Genomic DNA, 19496 nt, shown 5'->3' on the forward strand with positions numbered 1-19496 from the left:
GGGGGTGTTTTTGTTCAAGGCTTTTTCTGAGCACATGCTCCAGCCAGGTGGAGGAGGGGAGGCTGGGAGGAAGGAGAGGCAGGACACCTGACCCAGGCTAGCCAATGAGGTATTCCATACCATAGCACGTGATGCCCAGGATGCATACTGGGAGAGAGAGAGCAGGAGGGGTAGAGCTCTGGAGGAAAATGGAGGAAGCAGCATGCGCTGCTCGGCCGGGCAGGGTGGAGTGAGTTATGGGTCGGTGGCTGGTGGGGTGTTGTGTTCTTTTCGCTTGTTATTGGCTGTATCATTATTATTGTGTTATGCCTTAGGTATTAAACCGTTCTTATCTCAATCTGTGGGGGCTACATTCTTTGGATTTTCCTTCCTAACTCTCCGGGAGTTGGGGGACTTGGTTTAAACCACAACATCTGTTTTAAAAGTTTTCTTAATATGGGATTTACAGCAACAGCAGCAAGAATATTATCTCTTGTAGTTTTCTGTGCCTTTTAAGAAATCTTGCTCTCCTCCCCTCTTTTGTTGGGTCTTCTGGTAGCAGTGAGAATTGTGTAAAAAGTAGTGGAAGGAAATCACTTCAACAGTTTGTTCTCCCTTTCAATTAGGGATGTTTTCATCATACTGCAGTATAAAGCTACGGTGACCATTGTTAACTTCATCTCATATTCCTGCCGTTTATTTGAACAGAATGGATAGCAAACAGAGTGTATGAAAACATGAGGATAAGTCCTGGTTTTGTCGTCTATGCTGTGTAGATACAAGAATCTGCCAGAGCAAATCATTTTGCAAAATGAATATATAAGCTGTAACATTTCAGGTTATGTCTGCATTGTAATGAACTAAAGAAAAAAAAAAAACAAGAGAACCAACTAGTATTAAGTGAGTTTCTAACAAGCTATATAGTCTGGCTGTGGCAGGATGGTAAATCATCCTCTCACAGAGCTGGGCTATTACAAATAGGCTTTTACTACCATAACCAAAAGTTGATTATCCCTACTGTGTAGATGGGCAGGAGATCTCAGTGCTGCGTCTAAGTTTGAGTCAGGATGGAAACAGTAGATCTTGCACTGCCACCTGCCTCAGGGCAACTGGAAGGTCCAGAATTTCTGAGCCAGAGCTTTAGATTTATCTAAAACATCCTGTACTTGGTCACTAAAACATCTTGCTGAAAGCTTAGTCCGTCCTGAGTTTGTTTACCTAGGTTGGGAAGGTGTCATTGTTTTGATTCAGCTATTTACAAAATTGGTGCAACTAGCTGACTTGTGAAGCAGTTAGGAAGATTAGTGAAGTACTTAGGTTCTTCAGTGCTCATTAGGTCCCAGTTATTCACCCTGGTCATTAACTACCTTTTTGGAGAAACAGACCTTCCCTGCTTCTGAGGCTTGGTTCTGAGAGCATTCTGATCCCACTAGCTATGGGAAATGTGTGAAATTAATATTCTGGCAGCTGGGGTTCAAATCTGCAAAAAGAGATACAGCAAGGGCAAAAAAAAAAAAAGATATTTTCTAGGATCGCATAGAACATGATTGGTTAAAACCTGTTTATTATCACTGAGTTGTTTTCAGAAAGTCTATACTTTTTACTTCATCATGAAATCTGTTTGGGGAATTTTAGTTTAATTAAGCGTGTTAGAATTGACTGAACACAGAGTATGCCTCACATTGAAATAAGAAAGCAAAACTATATACAAATACTAAAGCATTTCAGAAGATGCACAAATAGTTTTCATAAACCTGTTAGTTACAATGTAAATGGAATCAAAACCTATGTTAAAAATTGGTTATACTTATTTATTTTGCTGTTCCTAGGGGCACCTTACTTTTTTAAATCAGGTAAGAGCATTTCCATTAAATTTCACTTTTGCAAGTTGCTGTGATAGCATCTGCAACAACACAGTATGTGCTGGCCTTTTAACCTCATAGTAGTCATGAAATGTACTTGTCTTGTGCACGTACTGTCTTCAGGGTAGCAGACAGAGCTTGCTCTTAACCTGGACAAACACTGTTGCCTCTATTCTGCAAAGACAGCTTTGCTATGAGTAATCGACAATAGCCAATTCGACTTTATCTCTATGAACAATTTTTATAATTGCCCTTGATTAATTTATATGCATCCTGATAAAAGGTTTCCCTAATCTCTGCAATAAGCCTTTAAAAACTCTGAGCATCTTCTCTTCTAAAAAGGCTACTGCCTAGCTCTCTCTGTCTTCTAATTGACTTCTTTGTCTCTGAAACATCCTCTCTTGAAATTATAATGCCCTAAAAGGTTCCCTTCCTTGATGAAACACTGAAATGCAAAATGTTAGAAAGTGCAGCCTGAAATACCATGCTCTTCAGAGGAGGAAGGATTTACAGCCTCCTTAAGAAGTGGCAGACAGCATAGTTTCTAGCACAACAAAGTTGCCTAGGGGGGTTGTGGAGTCTCCTACTTAGGAGATATTCAGGGCCTGCCTGGATAAGTTCCTGTGTGATGTATTCTAGGTTACCCTGCTCTTGCAGGGGGGTTGGACTAGATGATCTTTTGAAGTCCCTTCCAACCCTTGGGATTCTGTGATTCTTTGATTCCTAAACATGAATAGAGGAGATTCACATTCAGACGGTGAAATTGTTAGAGATGAGAAAAATGTTCCATAGGGAGGGGATTTAAAAGATTGAAAGTGCTTACTTTTGAGAAAAAGTGTGGAGGAGTAAAAAAAATAATAATTTTCTATATAATACATATATAGTAATTCTGTAAAGGTGATAATCATTTTTGTTCTGTCCCAGTGGTCTATATTTCCAGAACAAAAGAAGGATGTAATGAACTTTGGAAAGGGATGTGTTTAAAATGTAAATACTTGTCAATTTTTAAAAATGTCTAAGAATTTAGAATAAGGTTTTAGGATTGTCATACACTTCCTGAGTCCTAGGCATAATTTGGTGTCAAAAAGCATGGAAGGATGAACTGTGTCATTCAAAAATAATTGCGTTTTGGGGGGGGGGGTGTTTTAATCTGGGACTGTTACCCTTATATTTAAAGTCAACCATTTGCTGGCACAATTGTTTGGGTTGTTGTTTTTTTTAGTACTTAAGTATAACCATTGGAGGCAAAGTCACAGCACATCGCTTTCTCCTGGAAAAATAATTGTTGTGTTCCATAGATATCCCTGTGGTATCCCTGCCAAGAAATTATTTCTCTATGAGTATGCAGCTTGATTGGTTAACAAAAAAAAGGAAAGATGTAAAGGTCATATCCCAGCCACTTTTTCATCTTAAAATTTTCACTTGCTCATGTCCTTATGATCCAGGCAGCCTGACTGACTTTTGTCTCTTTATTGCTATTTACTATGCACCTCAGATCCAAGCATGTGCACATTAATCACAGGAGATGCTTGATGGAATGTCAACTGAAGGGTAGCAGAGTGGCCTGTAACTGCACAATGTATGAGTTTTGGAGATAGCACATTTATATCTGTAATGCAGTCAAATTAAAAGTAGTATCTGTCAGAAGAAAAGTAAAGAAACTATTTCCAGCTTATAACTATTGCCATGATAAATTTGAACTTTAAACAGTTTACTGTTGCAGTTACACTGCTGTTAAAAAAAAAAACAACCCCCCCCAAAAAAAACCACAAAAAAAACCCAACAAAAAATAACCCATAACAAAACAACTAACCCTGACAAATCGAATATTATACTATTATACAGAAGATGTGTATTTTCCCCAACTCAAAGATGCTTTTATTTTTGATCAAGCTAGTAAAGTATTTACCTTCAGACTGATCACAGAAAACATCATGCGCATTATTGAAAAGTTGAAGGAAAAGAAAATAAAAATAGTTCCGTAATCTTAACTGTAGTGCTCACTGTTGCTCCCTCTATCATAAAATGCAGACCTTTGTCGAAACACAGGAATCTGGTTGACAAAAAGAAGGCATATTAGTAAGAACTGAAGAGACGCAAGCTTTAAAGTAAGTGGATGTATTCAAATAAAAGATGAAATTTAATTAAAGCTGATGTTATTACTAGCTGCTGTAATTCCATTTGTTAGCAGGAAAACATTAAGGAACTATATTTAGCCAGATTGAGCAAATGCTTCATATAATTACTCTACATGCACTGTTAGAGGGTATAATCAGAATCACACATTAGACATTGGAGTGTTTTATTCTACTGCTGGAGACAAGTGACTTGGGAACACGTGCTGCCTTCACCAGTGCTTATCGGTGAATAACTAAGACTTCTTTAACATGTGTCAATTTCCCCTTGTGGGCAAATCTCTGCTTAATAAATAGTTTTTTCTTCTGCCATTAGTGAAGTTGTGTTGGGGGTCGAGCATGGGTGCTTTAACAGGCTTACAGCAAGCTGTGAGAAAGTGAACTTATGACCCCAGGTTAAAAGAAGATGTGTCAAGATCAGCAAAACAGGAACGCAATAACAGGATGCCAGTAATTGCAGAAGCATGATGTAACGCTAAGCTGAAGTGAAAGTGTGAAACCAATCAGGAGAGGTAAAGGGGAGCGTGTATCCCTCGTGGGCAAAGTGAAGCAGCCAATCAAGTAGTGCGTGATCGCGTGTAAGACAGTATATTAAGAGCAGCCTTGTAATCAATAAATTGAGCATTTTGTGAACCTACATCATATCGGTGTTTTCTCCCCTCCACCTGGCCGCGGCAAAGTTGTGCTTAAAAAGAAAAACATTAGACCTGAAATATCTCTGGCATGCCTGCTAGGAGACAGTAGTGAACAGTCATTCTAATAAAAAATACATTCCTTCCCTAATTTTAGGCTTTCTGCAGCCTAAGACAGACAAAAATTGGTCACTACATGTGTTTCATGAAAGACTGACATTTTTAATAAAGCAGCTGCTTTTCAGAACAATATTAGTTTTCTTCCAGAAAAAATAATTTTTGAAGGAAATAAATTTAAAATTATTTCAAAATTCTTTAAAGTAAGTGAATTTAGGAGTCCAAATTGCAAGGTTCCTGGCCTAGCCATAATGACCAGCTATCAGATCTAGAAAACTGATAAAATCAGCAAGATTTTGTAGTCATGGCTGAACATAAAGATTAATAGCTTGGGAAGATTCTCAGATGCGATGCTGTAAAGCTGAGAACAAATCTTGTGAATCCTTGGTATGGCTGAGACCATGGGAGTTAATGAGTTCAACACCAGCTCAGCAAGGCTAGTGAATGTCAGGAATCCTCTCAGCTTTCCTTCTCTAAATCCATAAATGAGGTTCCTAAGGCTTCCAGGAAGAATGAAAAGTTTTGAAGCCTTGTAGTCCATTATCTGAAGGTTGGGACAGAAAGGGAAGATATTTTGTGCCATGGATCTTTGAAGAAGTGGTATCCCCAACTCAAATTCTGTCTTTTTGTCAGGACCACACAAGATCTCAGGTTTGTACCCAAATGCATCCCTGTCCCTAATGTAGGAGCATGAGGGACCAAACCAGTGATCAGTCTTGCAGGCAGCATGCATGGAGGCAGTGTTCAGTCACTGCTGCCTACTATTAATCATTACTGTGTCTGTCTTGCAAAAATGCTGCTTTTGGTGCTTGTGCACTTGTTTTAGTTTTTAATCAATGTACATGGAAACAAGTTTCGAAATAGAAATTTCAAAGGTCACCAGCATGCTTCCAAGTCTAACAAGATAGAGACGGACAATTTGAAACATATATAAAACTTGTTTTATTTTTGTCTTAGAAGTTTAAATGCCAGGCTTTGTAGGTTGCTAGAGAAGGCATTTAGGCTCTCAAACCCCTTCTGCAGTGTTTTGTTTTTTTTTTAATCAGGTAATCAGATGAGCTTCGAGGCTACATGAACTGAACATGATCTCCAGGGCTTAAAAATTAATATTATTTCTGAAATCAGTTATGGTACAATAACTGTAACAGGTTTTATTTTGGCATCTTTGAAGCCAGTAGGATTTGCATATAAATCTGTATTCTCAATGTGGGAACTGATTTTTGAACAAAAAATTACTATGTGATAAAATGTTGTTGAAGTGTCTTCTGTGTGTTGTGGGGATACTGTGAAAAATTAAATCTGAACTTAGATCCATCAGTATCAAACTAAGCAAATAGAGTAAAAGTATCAATACATTACTGGTCCATATTTGGTACAGGTTCTACCTTTGATGATGCAAGGTTTTTCAGCTTTTTTTCACTTTTTTTCTTTTAGAATCAGAGGAGTCAAATATTTTGTTCTCAATATCTGCCTTATACCCTAAGTTTTCACTCCTGAATTTACCAATCATGTCACCAAATGTTTTATCTATGAGCTAAAGGGTAGCTATTAAATTTGAAAGGTATTCCTGTCCACACAATCCACTTAATCCCCACCATAAATAGAGCTAGAGGCACTCCCTGGGCCTGTAATTACCTCAGGGGTGTGAAAGAGAGTATAAGATCAATATAAAAATGTTCTAAGCTTCTAAATAACAGTCCCAATCACCATAATTTAGTATTGCAAATAGGTTTATTCTGGGACATTACTTTCTCCCAGAAGGCATTGGACATGACAGCTCTTTAGAGGGATGGGAGCGCCAGCTAGAGCAGCTGTCTTCAAAGTATATCTGCACTCATCAGCAGACTTACTCAATTGCTCCTTGTCCAAGTGGTGAAGGTGACTTTTCTGGAGCCACATATTTATCTGCAAATAAACCTTTGCTGTGTAGAGTCTGCAGCACCAAAAAGATAATATATGTTTTCTGCTCAATGTAGCTTCTTAATAAGTATTTGTTAATATTGTAGTAAGCTGTATTTTCTGTAGATGCCCATTTTTAACATACTCCATAATGTTACTTTGCTATGTATTTTAGGTCTTCACTGTAGCTTTCTATTTACAGATTAATTCCCTCAAGCTGTTAACTGTTTGAAAAGACCTTTTTCATTTTAACACCATTCATACGTTTAAGAGAAATACATTTTAATTTGTATTTCTATTTGAATGGTTCTTCCATGCAAAAATATAGAACAACCAAGCTTATTAAAAAGCATTCATTCTGACGAATGCTTTTCTAAACTGAAAAACAAGATGATACAAGATATTGTATTATCTGCTTTCTGTTTTCGAGTCATGTTCTTTTAGATGCATATTAAAAAAGTCTCCAAGGGCTCCTCAGTAGCCCTTTACCTGTTTTGCTGCTGTTACTAACTCTTGCATGCTAGCAGCTCTTGCTTAAGAAGTTATCGCTAACATTCACTGTCATCATTAAGAGACAACTTTAAGATGATTGGAATAATTATCAAGTGGTCTTGATATCAGAGCATCTTAACTGTTGAAAAATCAAATTCTGAATTTTTCATCCAAGTTAAATTGGCAGATACTTGCTTACCTGACTTTTGTCCAGATGTTGGAACAGAATAGTACTGTCAACATTAGGCTTTGGTTTAAGTGTCCAGTATCATGTTTTTTTTTCTGTCCACGGTTTACACTGGGGCATCTGCTTCTTTCAGTGCTTAAATGGTCCTGTCTCACACTGGTTTCTGAAAAAGCTGTGTCTGTGCAAGCAGGAGGGAATTGAGACTCCATAGCAGGGTTTTGCCCCATCTCCTTCTTTCCCCATGAAGAACAGAAGCACTTACAATGCCTAGAGAGGAATGGCTTTCACCTCTTGGCTTATTCACATTCTTCCTTCTAAACTGTGAGAGTTGTCCAGCATTCATCTCTGTGAGTGATGTTGAATTGTGGAACACACATATATATATATATATATGTATATATATTTTAGTACAAAGTATGTCCCAGTTATTTTTCATGCAGCTGGAGAAAACTTGTACATTAAAATACTACACACATGTATATATACAATGGTTCATCTTACCTAGAAACTGAAAACATGGTGTAATTACAATAGCAAATGAGCACATGCAGAAGGACCATAGTAAGTTATTTGCCAGAAGTCATGTAATGAATCAGTTGCTGAGCTATAGAGCTACATTTGACTGCAGATGTTTCTCTTTTGCAGCCACAATAATCCTCTTGATACTCTACAACCTGATGCATACAAAAATTGTGATTCTGAGTGATGAGATGATCTTGCTGAGGGGAGTAGATTGAGAAAGGACACCTGTAACACCGGAGCGGAGCTGGGGGAGATCAGCGTCCAGAAGCCTCACCACAGAGAGACAAGAGCCACTGAGGTGGGAGCCTCAAGTCCTCGACAGGACTTGCCCAAGAGCTCAGCTACCGCGAAGAGGTGACTCACCGGGGGCGGAGACAGGAGGAGTGGCACCAACTGTGAGTGGTTAAAAATCTACCCAGGGAGCGCGGCGACCAGGAGTGCGGCGAACAGAGCGGGTCGAGGCAGTTTGCGCGGCAGTGTGCGTGGGCAGGCGAGTGGGATGGTGAGCACTCAACATACTGACCAGGGTGTGGTCTGGGAGCTCTTCTCTGGCTGCCCCGGTGGTGGCCAGCGTAGGCACACAGACAGAGCCAGTAAGTGGGGAGGTTGCGGTGCAGAGCTTGGAGTGTAGAGAGTGCCTGCACTGATCTTGTGAGGGAAAGGTGCAGAATGGGCAAGGCTGCGCTCGCTGCTCCCTAAATGGAGGTCCTCCTCCAACAGCTGGCTGAGCTAGGGGATATTGTCAGTAAGCTGCAAGATCTCAGGAAAGCTGAGAGGAAGCAGGACTGCTTCCTCCAGGACCAAACAGCACAGAGGCCTCATGCTTCCCCTCTAACTCATGGAGGAAAGAAAGGGGCTGTTGACCAGGGAAGCTGGGAATTAGTAACAAAAAAAAACAACCAAAGGAGGAAGAGAGCAATTAAAAGCAAGGGGCTTCCTCCTAAATCTGCTGTACCCACCCAGAACCGCTTTGCTGTCCTGCAGGGGGCTGATGAGGAAATGCACTTGCATCAGAAACAGTCGGCTGGTGCACTGATACAGAAGATCTCTACTGGTGCCGCCAGGAAAAAGTGGCGGGTTGTAGTTGTTGGGGGTCGAGCATGGGCGCTTTAACAGGCTTGCAGCAAGCTGTGAGAAAGTGAACCTCTGACCCCAGGCTGGAAGAGGAAGCGTCAAGGTCAGCAAAACAGGAGCGCAATAACAAGATGCCAGAAGCATGATGTAACGCTAAGCTGAAGCGAAGGTGTGAAACCAATCAGGAGAGGCAAAGTGGAGCGTGTACCTCTCGCGGGCAAAGTGAAGCAGCCAATCAAGTAATGCGTGATTGCGTGTAAGACAGTATATTAAGAGCAGCCTTGTAATCAATAAACGGAGCATTTTGTGAACCTACATCGTATCGGTGTTTTCTCCCCTCCACCTGGCCGCGGCATTCTGGTGACCCCGACGTGATACCAAGAGAGAGAGAGACCGCGGACGAGAGAAGGTGGAGATCCCGGCTGCCCGAGAGAGGCAGGCTGCCCGAGAGAGGCAGGAAAAGAGCTCAAATTACATGGCCACGGCTGACCGGTGAGTCAGGCAGACTGCGGTCTGGTTCGGGATGGGTTCCGCTGTATCAGCGATAGAAAAGGCTACGATAGAGGGATTGCTATGCGTAGCAAAGAAAACAGGGTACTCGATACCCCAACAGGAACTTGTGGACCTTTTGTTTTGGTGCCGGAAAAGGGGGTTGTTAGAAAATACGGCACAGTTATTTTCCAAAGATCAATGGCGTAAGATAGGAGAAGAATTGTGGGAGAGCGTTCAGACAGAGCATAAAGGGGCGAAGAAATTAACACGCACTTACCGCTCCATTAAGCTCATGATTGATCAAATGCATGCAGAGGCGGAAATCGCAGCTGCGTTGAAGGGTGCCTTGAGTGAGAGTACGAAAAACTCGGACTTGGGGGAAACGGACTTAATCGAGTGGGGCCCCCTCCCTGATCCAGTGCCCCCCCGTACCTCCCCTGAAAAAACAAAAATTGCTGCACCAGTGCATAAGAAGGGGGAGTTTGATGACTTAATTATCCCCTGGGACCCCTCAGATGAGTTGCCCACGCAACCATCTGCACCCCCTGAGCCAGAACCTATGGAGGTACTGCCCGAAAATGTACCCTTGCCGTCTGAGGATGATGACGAACTACAAAAAGAATCGCCTTATGCTGAACTTGTGAAAGAACTAAGGCAACAGCGCCACCAAATGGCAAGGTTAATGATAGCTGTGAAAAATTTAGACAAGGATGGTGATACGGGTAAAAAGAAAGAAATGTATAAAAAAGCCATGGAGGCAATTAAAGAAGGAATCAAGAATATTGAAAGACAGTTGGACCAAAAGGAGAAATTAGACGCCGGGGGACGAGAAGGGATCAAGAGGGCAATTAGACAGGGAAAGCTAACGATTAAAGAAGGTCATGAAAAAATAAAATGCTTGTATGGAGCAGGGGAAGGATTAACAGAAAAAGAAAAAAGAGACTTACAGGATGATTTAGATGAAGGAATGTTAGAGGATGAGAGGGCAAAGGGGTATATCCCTAAAAGAGTAAACGAATATATCCCTACAGATCATTCTTTTGACATGGGGCGGAGATGGAAGGGAGTTATCACACAAGCTAATTTGAATGGGGAGGTTACTTTAGAACCATTAATATCTGCTCCAGTACGGGTTACACAGAATGGAGCAGAATGGACACCTTTAGACTGGAATTTGGTCTCAAAATTACAACAAAGTGTTATGGCCTACGGAGCCACTAATTCGGCTGTACGAAGACAGATGACAGCCTTTATGAAATACCAGGAGCTTGTTCCTGCCGATATTAGATTGCTTATGGAAACTCTCCTAGGGGCTACGGCTTTTACAATGTTTCTGGTAAAGTGGCAGGAACGCTTAGAGCTAAAACAACTAGAGTTTAAGGCTGAAGACTCCAACCTGCTCGAGATTAAGGCTGGAGATGCCAACCTGCTCAAGATTAAGACTGGAGACTCCAACCTACTAGAATTTAAGGCTGAAGATGCCAACCTACTACAGACAGCAACAGAGACAGAGGTTAATGAGGTGCTGAGGAGTACAAGCCCTGAGAAAAATGAAGCATTAGAAGCCCAGCAACAGATGTCCTTGTTTCAGAACCGTATCAGAGAGCAAAATGCACATTTGGAGATGCTGCGTGAGAAAGCACATGACCTGGAAGTACAGCTTGAGTCTTCTCAAAAGAATGCCAAAGATAAAGAAAATACATTTGCCCAAATGGAAGAGAATATGGAAGATACAATTCAACAGCTATGCGAAAGCACGGAAGAAAAAGAACAAGATGTTAAAAGTCTCCAAGATCTAGTGGCATCAGAAAGGTTGTCTGTATTGCAATGTGCCCTTTCTGTCCGGGACTCAGAAATAAGAGAATTGAAAAATGAAATAGCTTTATGCAAAATGAAAGAACAACAACATGTTGAAGAACTGACAATCAGCCATGAGAAGGATATTTGCAGACAGTTGGAGAACTTGAGGGCTGAGCTGGAGAAGTGCCACAGGAGGGAAATTGCAGAAGCCAGGCAGGTATATGAAGAAGAAATGGTTTTGAAATATAAGAATGAACTTGAAGAGCTAAAAAGAGAGCTCTGTGCTCTGAATTCTGAAGAGCATGTTCAGACTTTGAATGGCATAATAATTGACTTAAATAAGAGTCTTCATGAGTCTGAAGTTAATAAAGAATCTTTGAGGAAGAGACTTGAGAACCAACAGGAAGACTTTGAGAGAGAAAAATCTGAAATTGAAACTAAATACAAGGGTTTGATTGATGGGCTTAAGTTGCAACTTTCTGATGCAGAAGAGCAGCTCAAGGAAGCTGAGCAATATAAACAAGTAAAACAGTCCTCGCGTGGAAAGATTCAGAAACTGAATTCTCTCGTCAAGGAATTAAATGAGAAGCAACTTTATGAGGCTAAAGCCACTACAGATGTAAGGCAAAAGCCTGATGAAGACAATGTCTCCAATAAAAAGGTAATGACTTTGAGGGAAAACCAGATTTTACCAGAGATGAGAACAGAATTTGATGCAATGTGGAATGAGCCACACCAGTTGACAGGTGAAGATGAGCTAGTTCATGAAGAACTAGAGTTCCAGTATGGCTTTGGAGTAGGCTCCTCAAGGGATCCATTAGCAGAAATCAAGAATTCAGAGGTCACAGAGAATAATGAAAACGGTGAAAGTGATGACTCTCTTAAAGTAATTGAGACAAAAATTGAGCAACAACAGGTTTATAGATATGACCCTGAATATCCAGTTATGGTTTTGGTTTATGGATCACAGCAATACAGATCTGCTATTATAGCGCAACAAATTGAAAAACACTTAGCGATCCTAGAATGGGTTTTCCCATCGTATCAGCCTTCTGCATCTGTTACCACGCTCCAGGATTATATTGGGTCCCTATTGTTAAAAGCCAAAGAACGTGTCAGGTTGGTGTTTGGTGTTGATCCTTCTGTATTTGTACTACCTTGGAAAACTACTGATTTAATCCAAGAATGGTCATTATGTTCTATGACCTTTGCTCTTGCAGTTAATGGGGTACAATTGTCAACACATTATCCCTCTCATCCGCTGTTTCAAACAACCTCTATTATAATGAGAGGGCCTATTGTGAAACAAAAACCTATATCAAATGCACTTACTGTATTCACTGATGCCAGTGGACATACTGGGAAATATGGCTTCGCATGGCAAGACAATCAAAATTGGAAACTAAAGATATGGACTGACACAGGAAAATCAGTGCAAATCTTAGAACTACAAGCCATTGTTGAAACCTTAAATTGGTTTTCCTCACAAGCCTTAAATATTGTATCCGATTCAGCATATGCAGTCAGTGTAGTCAATCGTATTGACTGTGCAAAAATAGGTAAAATTGGAACATTGGAAATTGAAGAATTGGTAATTCGCCTAAAGGGTATAATTCAAGAACGTAAGGAGCCCATCTGGTGCTGCCACATGCGAAGTCATACCAACTTACCTGGTATCTTTTCCCAGGGTAATGCTGTAATTGACCGAGCGGTTGCAGGACCAGTCGTGCTACGGAACTTTGAAGCGGCTCGTCAGTCACATGAGTTTTTTCATCAATCCTCAAGAGGTCTACAGCAGGAATTTGGACTATCTAGGTCTCAGGCTCGAAATATTGTCGCAGCCTGCCCTGATTGCGCCCGTATTGCTCCATTACAACAACATGGAGTTAACCCGCGAGGCTTAGGCCCAAGAAAAGTATGGCAGACTGATGTTACAGAATACCCCCCTTTTGGTCGACTGAAATATTTACATGTCTCAGTTGATACTCATAGTGATGCAGTATGGGCCTCAGCACTAACTACAACAGCCTTTAAAGCAGTGAAACAACACTGGTTACAGGCTTTTGCTGTGCTAGGGGTTCCTGAAATGATAAAGACAGACAATGCGCCAAGTTATGTAGGACACTGGAGTGAACAATTTCTAAAGCAATGGGGTGTTAAACATGTTACAGGCATACCTTACAATACTACTGGCCAGGGCATTGTCGAAAGACGACATCAGGATATTAAACGCTTGCTTGGCGCTTTGAAAAAAGAGGGGGAGGTAACCCTCTCGCCACACGATATGTTAGCTAAAGCATGTTATGTTTTAAATTGGAAAAATCCTGTTTCAACCAATGATAAGCAAACTGTTATTCCGATACATTTGCACTATACTTCACAAAATTCTGTTTTAAAAATGCCTGTCCGTACTTGGGACCCTAAAAAAGGGGCCTGGGGAACAGAAAAAGAAACTTTATTCACCTGGGGACGGGGATATGCTTGTGTCTCTATAGGTGATGACCCACCTCGATGGGTCCCAGCTAAATGGGTAAAACCGTGGCTGGAAAAGAAGGGAGATTCTGAGGAAACGAGAGGACAGCAGACGGTGTCTTAATAAACTATTTGTGGAATCTAGCTAGGGAACTTTTGGAAGAAAAACGAAATGAAGATATTAGGTCTGGCAGCACCTGTGGTTCTGATGGAACAGGGAAGTATGATGTCACATAACATGGATCATCGGCAAAACATGTGGGTAACATGGGTTAATGAGATAGGGCAGGATTCCTTTTGTTTATCTATAGCAACCCCATCTGATCCATTTCGAACATGTTTGATTGGAGTCCCTCTGGTATCTCACAAGACCTTTATAGATATGGCTGACCACTTCTTCCAACACAGGCTGGCCACCTGTGTTGGAACGAGTGTGCATTTTAGTCAGTATAAAAGCCCAAGCCTCACGTGATGTGAGGGAGGCAGAGCCTCTGTGGGGACGCCCGCTAAGGTTGAGCCTGCCACCTTGCACTGCGATGATGCTTCTTGGAGCTGGTTTCTTAATAGTCTTTACAAGGTCCTTGTGCCACGTCCTGTATGTGGGACTGTGCAGTGGGAGCAATGATTGTCCGGATTTTGTGTTTCAAATATTGTAGTTCTGTGGAGAGTGTATGTGGGATCCCATATATGCATATATGTGTGTTTGTGTGTGTGTGATGAGGGCAGACAGTGTTCTGTATATTTTTTGTTGTCAGGTTCATGTAAAAAGTTTTAACAGGTAGCAGTTCAACATTTTGGGCAAGAAAGGGTCAATGCATAAGTGCAGCAGGTATTTATGGTTGACCACCTTAAAAAAAAAAAAAAAAAAAAAAAAGGGGGGGGGGAGTGTAATGATGGAGCAAACTCCTTGACTGTTAACACTGTACAGTTTACTTCTGCAGCTGCTTTACATCCTTCACAATCTTTCTGATCATTCTGAATCTATTCACAAGAAATTGTTTGAACTTAAAGAAAATACTGTAGAAACAAATCCTATAGACTCTTGGTTAAAATCGTTAGGAATAAGTAGCTGGTTAAGGAGTTTAATCATGATGTTTAGCGGACTAATAATGATTATGTTGTTAATTTTGTTTTTTGGACCTTGTTTGTTACAATGTACTATGCAACGCATGCAGCAGATGACGAACGCCTTATTTGAAAAAAGAGGGGGAGATGTTGGGGGTCGAGCATGGGCGCTTTAACAGGCTTGCAGCAAGCTGTGAGAAAGTGAACCTCTGACCCCAGGCTGGAAGAGGAAGCGTCAAGGTCAGCAAAACAGGAGCGCAATAACAAGATGCCAGAAGCATGATGTAACGCTAAGCTGAAGCGAAGGTGTGAAACCAATCAGGAGAGGCAAAGTGGAGCGTGTACCTCTCGCGGGCAAAGTGAAGCAGCCAATCAAGTAATGCGTGATTGCGTGTAAGACAGTATATTAAGAGCAGTCTTGTAATCAATAAACGGAGCATTTTGTGAACCTACATCGTATCGGTGTTTTCTCCCCTCCACCTGGCCGCGGCATGTAGTAGTAGGGGACTCTGCCTTGAAAGGGACAGAAGCACTCATCTGTCGGCCTGACCCGGTCGCAAGGGAGGTGTGTTGCCTACCTGGGGCACGGATCAGGGGTGTTGTGGAGGGGCTGCCTGCTCTAGTAAGTTCCACGGACTATTACCCGCTTCTAGTGATACACGTGGGTGCTAGGGATATAGATAGTAGTAGCCTGAGGAGTATAAAGAAGGACTACAGAGCTCTGGGAGAGGTGGTCAGGGGTTCTGGAGCTCAGATAGTCTTTTCGACAATTCTCCAAGACACAGGGGAGGACCTTCCAAAGGCAAGGAGGATTGGACAGGTTAATAAATGGTTAAAAGGGTGGTGTCATAGTCAAGGGTTTGGGTGTCTTGAACATGGGGCCCACATTTGTAGGCCAGGCCTACTGGCGGCTGGTGGAACTGCTCTGATAAAGAAAGGGAAGAGTGGCTTTGCTGGGAGGCTTGCCAGACTTGTCAAGGATGCTTTAAACTAGTTGTGTTGGGGGAGGGGAGCATCATTCCATCCCAACACACCCAGTCAGTTGCCAGCACCTATAATAAATACTCTGAGCAATGTAGTAATATTTTAGCCGCTCCAGCCACTGAGCCGGCTTCATTTGGACCTCGGATCAGATGCCTCTATACAAATGCCCATAGCATGGGGAATAGACAAGAGGAATTAGAGATATGGGCACATCTATGGGGCTATGATATAATAGGCATCACAGAAACATGGTGGAATGGCTCCTTTGACTAGAGTGTTGGAATGGAGGGTTATAGGCTTTTTAGAAAAGACAGGCCCAGTAGGAGGGGAGGGGAAGTTGCCCTTTATGTTAGGGAAAGGCTGGAGAGTATGGAACTCTGTCTGGGGACAGGTGATCAGTTAACAGAAAGTTTGTGGGTCAGGGTTAAGGGGAAATCAGTGATGGGACACATTACTGTGGAGATATGTTAGAGACTGCCTGATCAAGAGGAACCTGTGGATGAAAAACTCTACAGACAAATAGGAAACGCTCACAGGCCCTTGTTCTCATGGGGGACTTCAACCACCCTGACATCTGTTGGGGCGACGGTACGGCCCGGCACAAGCAATCCAGGAGGTTTCTCGATTGTGTGGAAGACAACTTCCTTCTGCAAGCAATAAAGGAGCCGACGAGGAGAGGTGCCCTGCTTGACCTCGTGCTCACCAACAGGGAAGGGCTCGTTGGAAATGTGACTCTCCAGAGAAGTCTTGGATGCAGTGATCATGAGATGGTCAAATTTGAGGTCCTCAAGACAGTGAGAAGAGCGTGCAGTAAGCTCACTGCCCTGGACTTCAAGAGAGCAGACTTCGGGCTCTTCAGGAACCTGCTTAGCAAGGTTCCATGGGATATAGACCTAGAGGGCAAGGGGGCCCGAGACTCTTGGTTAATATTCAAGGATCACCTGCTACAAGCTCAGGAGTGTTGCATCCCGACCAGAAGGAAGTGCAGCAGGAGGGCCAGGAGACCTCCTTGGATGGATAAGGAGCTGCTGAGAAAAATTCACAAGAAAAAAGAGGCTAATAAAGGGTGGAAGCAAGGGCAGATGGCCTGGGATGAAAACAGGGATGTTGTCCGGGTAGTTAGGGACCAAGTTAGGAAAGCTAAGGCCCAATTGGAGCTAAACTTGGCAAGGGATGTTAAAGATAATAGGAAGGGATTTTATAGGTATGTAGCAGCTAAAAAACAGACTAAGGACAATGTAGGCCCCCTCCGGAAACTTTCAGGAGAACTGGCTACACAGGACTTGGAGAAGGCTGAGGTTCTGAATGGCTTCTTTGCCACGGTCTTCACTGGCAAAGGCTCTGACCGCAGCACCCGAGTCTTGGAAGACGGATGCAGGGACTGTGAAAACCTAGACCTTGGGCCCACTGTACATGAGGATCTGGTTCGAGACCATCTTAAGAACCTGAATATACACAAGTCCATGGGACCTGATGAAATCCATCCGTGGGTCCTGAAGGAGCTGGCGAATGAGTTGCAAAGCCACTGGCCATCATATTTGAAAAATCATGGCAGACAAGTGAAGTTCCTGACGACTGGAAAAAGGGAAATATAACCCCCGTTTTCAAGAAGGGGAAAATGGATGACCCGGGGAATTACAGACCAGTCAGTCTCACCTCTGTGCCTGGCAAAATCTGGGAGCAGATTCTTTTGGAAGGCATGCTAGGGCACATGAAAAAGAGCAAGGTGCTTGGTGACAACCAGCATGGCTTTACTAGGGGAAAATCCTGCCTGACCAATTTGGTGGCCTTCTATGATGGGGCTACAAAAGTGATGGACAGGGGTGGAGCAGTTGATGTCATCTACCTGGACTTGTGCAAAGCGTTTGACACTGTCCCACACTACACCCTTGTCTCTAAATTGGAGTGTCATCAATTTGATAGGTGGACCACTCGGTGGATAAAGAACTGGCTGGATGGTCACACTCAAAGAGTTGTGGTCAACGGTTCAATGTCTGGCTGCAGACCAGTAGCGAGTGGTGTCCCTCAGGGATCAGTGTTAGGATCAGTCTTGTTCAACATTTTTGTTTGTGACATGGACAGTGGGATTGAGTGCTTCCTCAGCAAGTTTGCCAATGACAGCAATCTGTGTGGTTCTGTTGATACGCTAGAGGGAAGGAATGCCATCCAGAGGGACCTTGACACACTTGTGAGGTGGGCTGATGCCAACCTCGTGAAGTTTAACTATGACAAGTGCAAGGTCCTACACCTGGGTGGGAGCAATCCCAGGCACAGCTACAGGTTGGGCAAAGAAGAGATTCAGAGCAGCCCTGTGGAGAAGGACTTGGGGGTGTTAGTCAATGAGAAAAGGAGCATGAGCCAGCAGTATGCACTCACAGCCCAGAAAGCCAACCATATCCTGGACTGCATCAAGAGGAGCGTGACCAGCAGGTCGAAGGAGGTGATCCTGCCCCTCTACTCTGCTCTTGTGAGACCTCACTTGGAGTACTGTGTGCAGTTCTGGTGTCCTCAGCATAGAAAGGACATGGTACTGTTGGAACAAGTCCAGAGGAGGGCCACGAGGATGATCAGGGGACTGGAGCACCTCCCTTATGAAGACAGGCTGAGAAAGTTGAGGCTGTTGAGCCTGGAGAAGAGAAGGCTGCGTGGAGACCTCATAGCAGCCTTCCAGTATCTGTAGGGGGCTGTAAGGATGCTGGGGATGGACTCTTCATTAGGGACTGTAGTGACAGGACAAGGGGTAATGGGTTAAAACTTAAACAGGGGAGGTTTAGACTGGATCTAAGGAAGAAATTCTTTACTGTAAGGGTGGTGAGGTAGTGGAATGGGTTGCCCAGGGAAGCTGTGAATGCTCCATCCCTGGCAGTGTTAAAGGCCAGTTTGGATGAAGCCTTGGGTGATATGGTTTAGTGTGAGGTGTCCCTGCCCATGGCAGGGGGGTTGGAACTAGATGATCTTGAGGTCCTTTCCAATCCTAACTATTCTATGATTTTATGATTCTGTGATATACCTTTGACCTCAAGTGTCACACATGATTGCTCTCACTGTATTTATTCATATAAAGAAGTTATTTTCCACATTCCATTTTCATATTCTTTTCTTTAATAATTTTCCAAATTTCTAAAAACAATTTTTTATCATAGAAAAGATAATTTCTGCATTATTTTTAAGAGGAAAATTGTCTTTCCATGTAGTTATTTATCTGGACTTCCATGGCAGGTGGTGGCAACTAGGTGGTCTTCAAGGGCTCTGCCAACCTTAAGCTTAATAAGTAGAATCATAGAATCATTAAATGATTCTATGCACAATATTATTTTATTTTGTTAGTAATAAGTCTAAAAAAAAGGCAAAGTTGAATTAAATTACTGTCCTTTACCCCTCCCCCCCCCCAGAATTTATTTTTTGTTATCTCTTCTAGGATAACAAAAAGTACAGAAACAGGTTTTTTTTCTGGTAAATTTTATCATTTTGTTATTGACTTTATATCTTTTTTTGCGAGCATCATAAAGAGAAACGAATTAGAAGTATGTTTTCCCTGTTGAAGAAATACAGTATAGTGCTTTTCACAGGTGCATTACTGTATGATACTATTCAAAATGTATTATTTTGTTTTATTCAGAGTTATTGAGAACAATACACCATGTAATACAGAAGGTTTTATTTTATTTTTAGGTTGACACCATCATATTAGATAAAAATATGTATCTTGCTAGGATACAGTGGTCTAGATTTCCTTGTATGTTAACACATTAAATAATATGTTATTCAGTTAGCTGTTTGAAAT

The 19496-nt window shown here is 42.2% G+C and overlaps 2 protein-coding genes across 3 annotated transcripts; both read left to right on the plus strand.

Annotated features, from left to right (window-relative positions):
• Window positions 1–9515: 9515 nt before the first annotated feature.
• LOC117438996 (uncharacterized) lies at window positions 9516–10557 on the plus strand. The gene is made up of 3 exons (XM_034074657.1): window positions 9516–10229; window positions 10371–10487; window positions 10519–10557. Exons 1-3 carry the CDS (start codon window positions 9684–9686, stop codon window positions 10555–10557), a joined length of 702 nt encoding a protein of 233 aa, XP_033930548.1. The 5' UTR covers window positions 9516–9683.
• Window positions 10464–14151, plus strand: LOC117435889 (uncharacterized). Of its 2 annotated transcripts, none has more exons than XM_034060163.1 (2): window positions 10464–12891; window positions 13758–14151. In XM_034060163.1, exons 1-2 carry the CDS (start codon window positions 10593–10595, stop codon window positions 13898–13900), a joined length of 2442 nt encoding a protein of 813 aa, XP_033916054.1. In that variant the 5' UTR covers window positions 10464–10592; the 3' UTR covers window positions 13901–14151. The 2 variants fall into 2 exon arrangements, with proteins under 2 accessions (XP_033916054.1, XP_033916053.1); XM_034060162.1 differs by having other exon boundaries at window positions 10464–13106; window positions 13687–13899.
• The last annotated feature ends 5345 nt before the right edge of the window (window positions 14152–19496 follow it).

This window comes from Melopsittacus undulatus, chromosome 2, assembly GCF_012275295.1.
Source record: "Melopsittacus undulatus isolate bMelUnd1 chromosome 2, bMelUnd1.mat.Z, whole genome shotgun sequence".
Classification (NCBI taxonomy): Eukaryota; Metazoa; Chordata; class Aves; order Psittaciformes; family Psittaculidae; genus Melopsittacus; species Melopsittacus undulatus.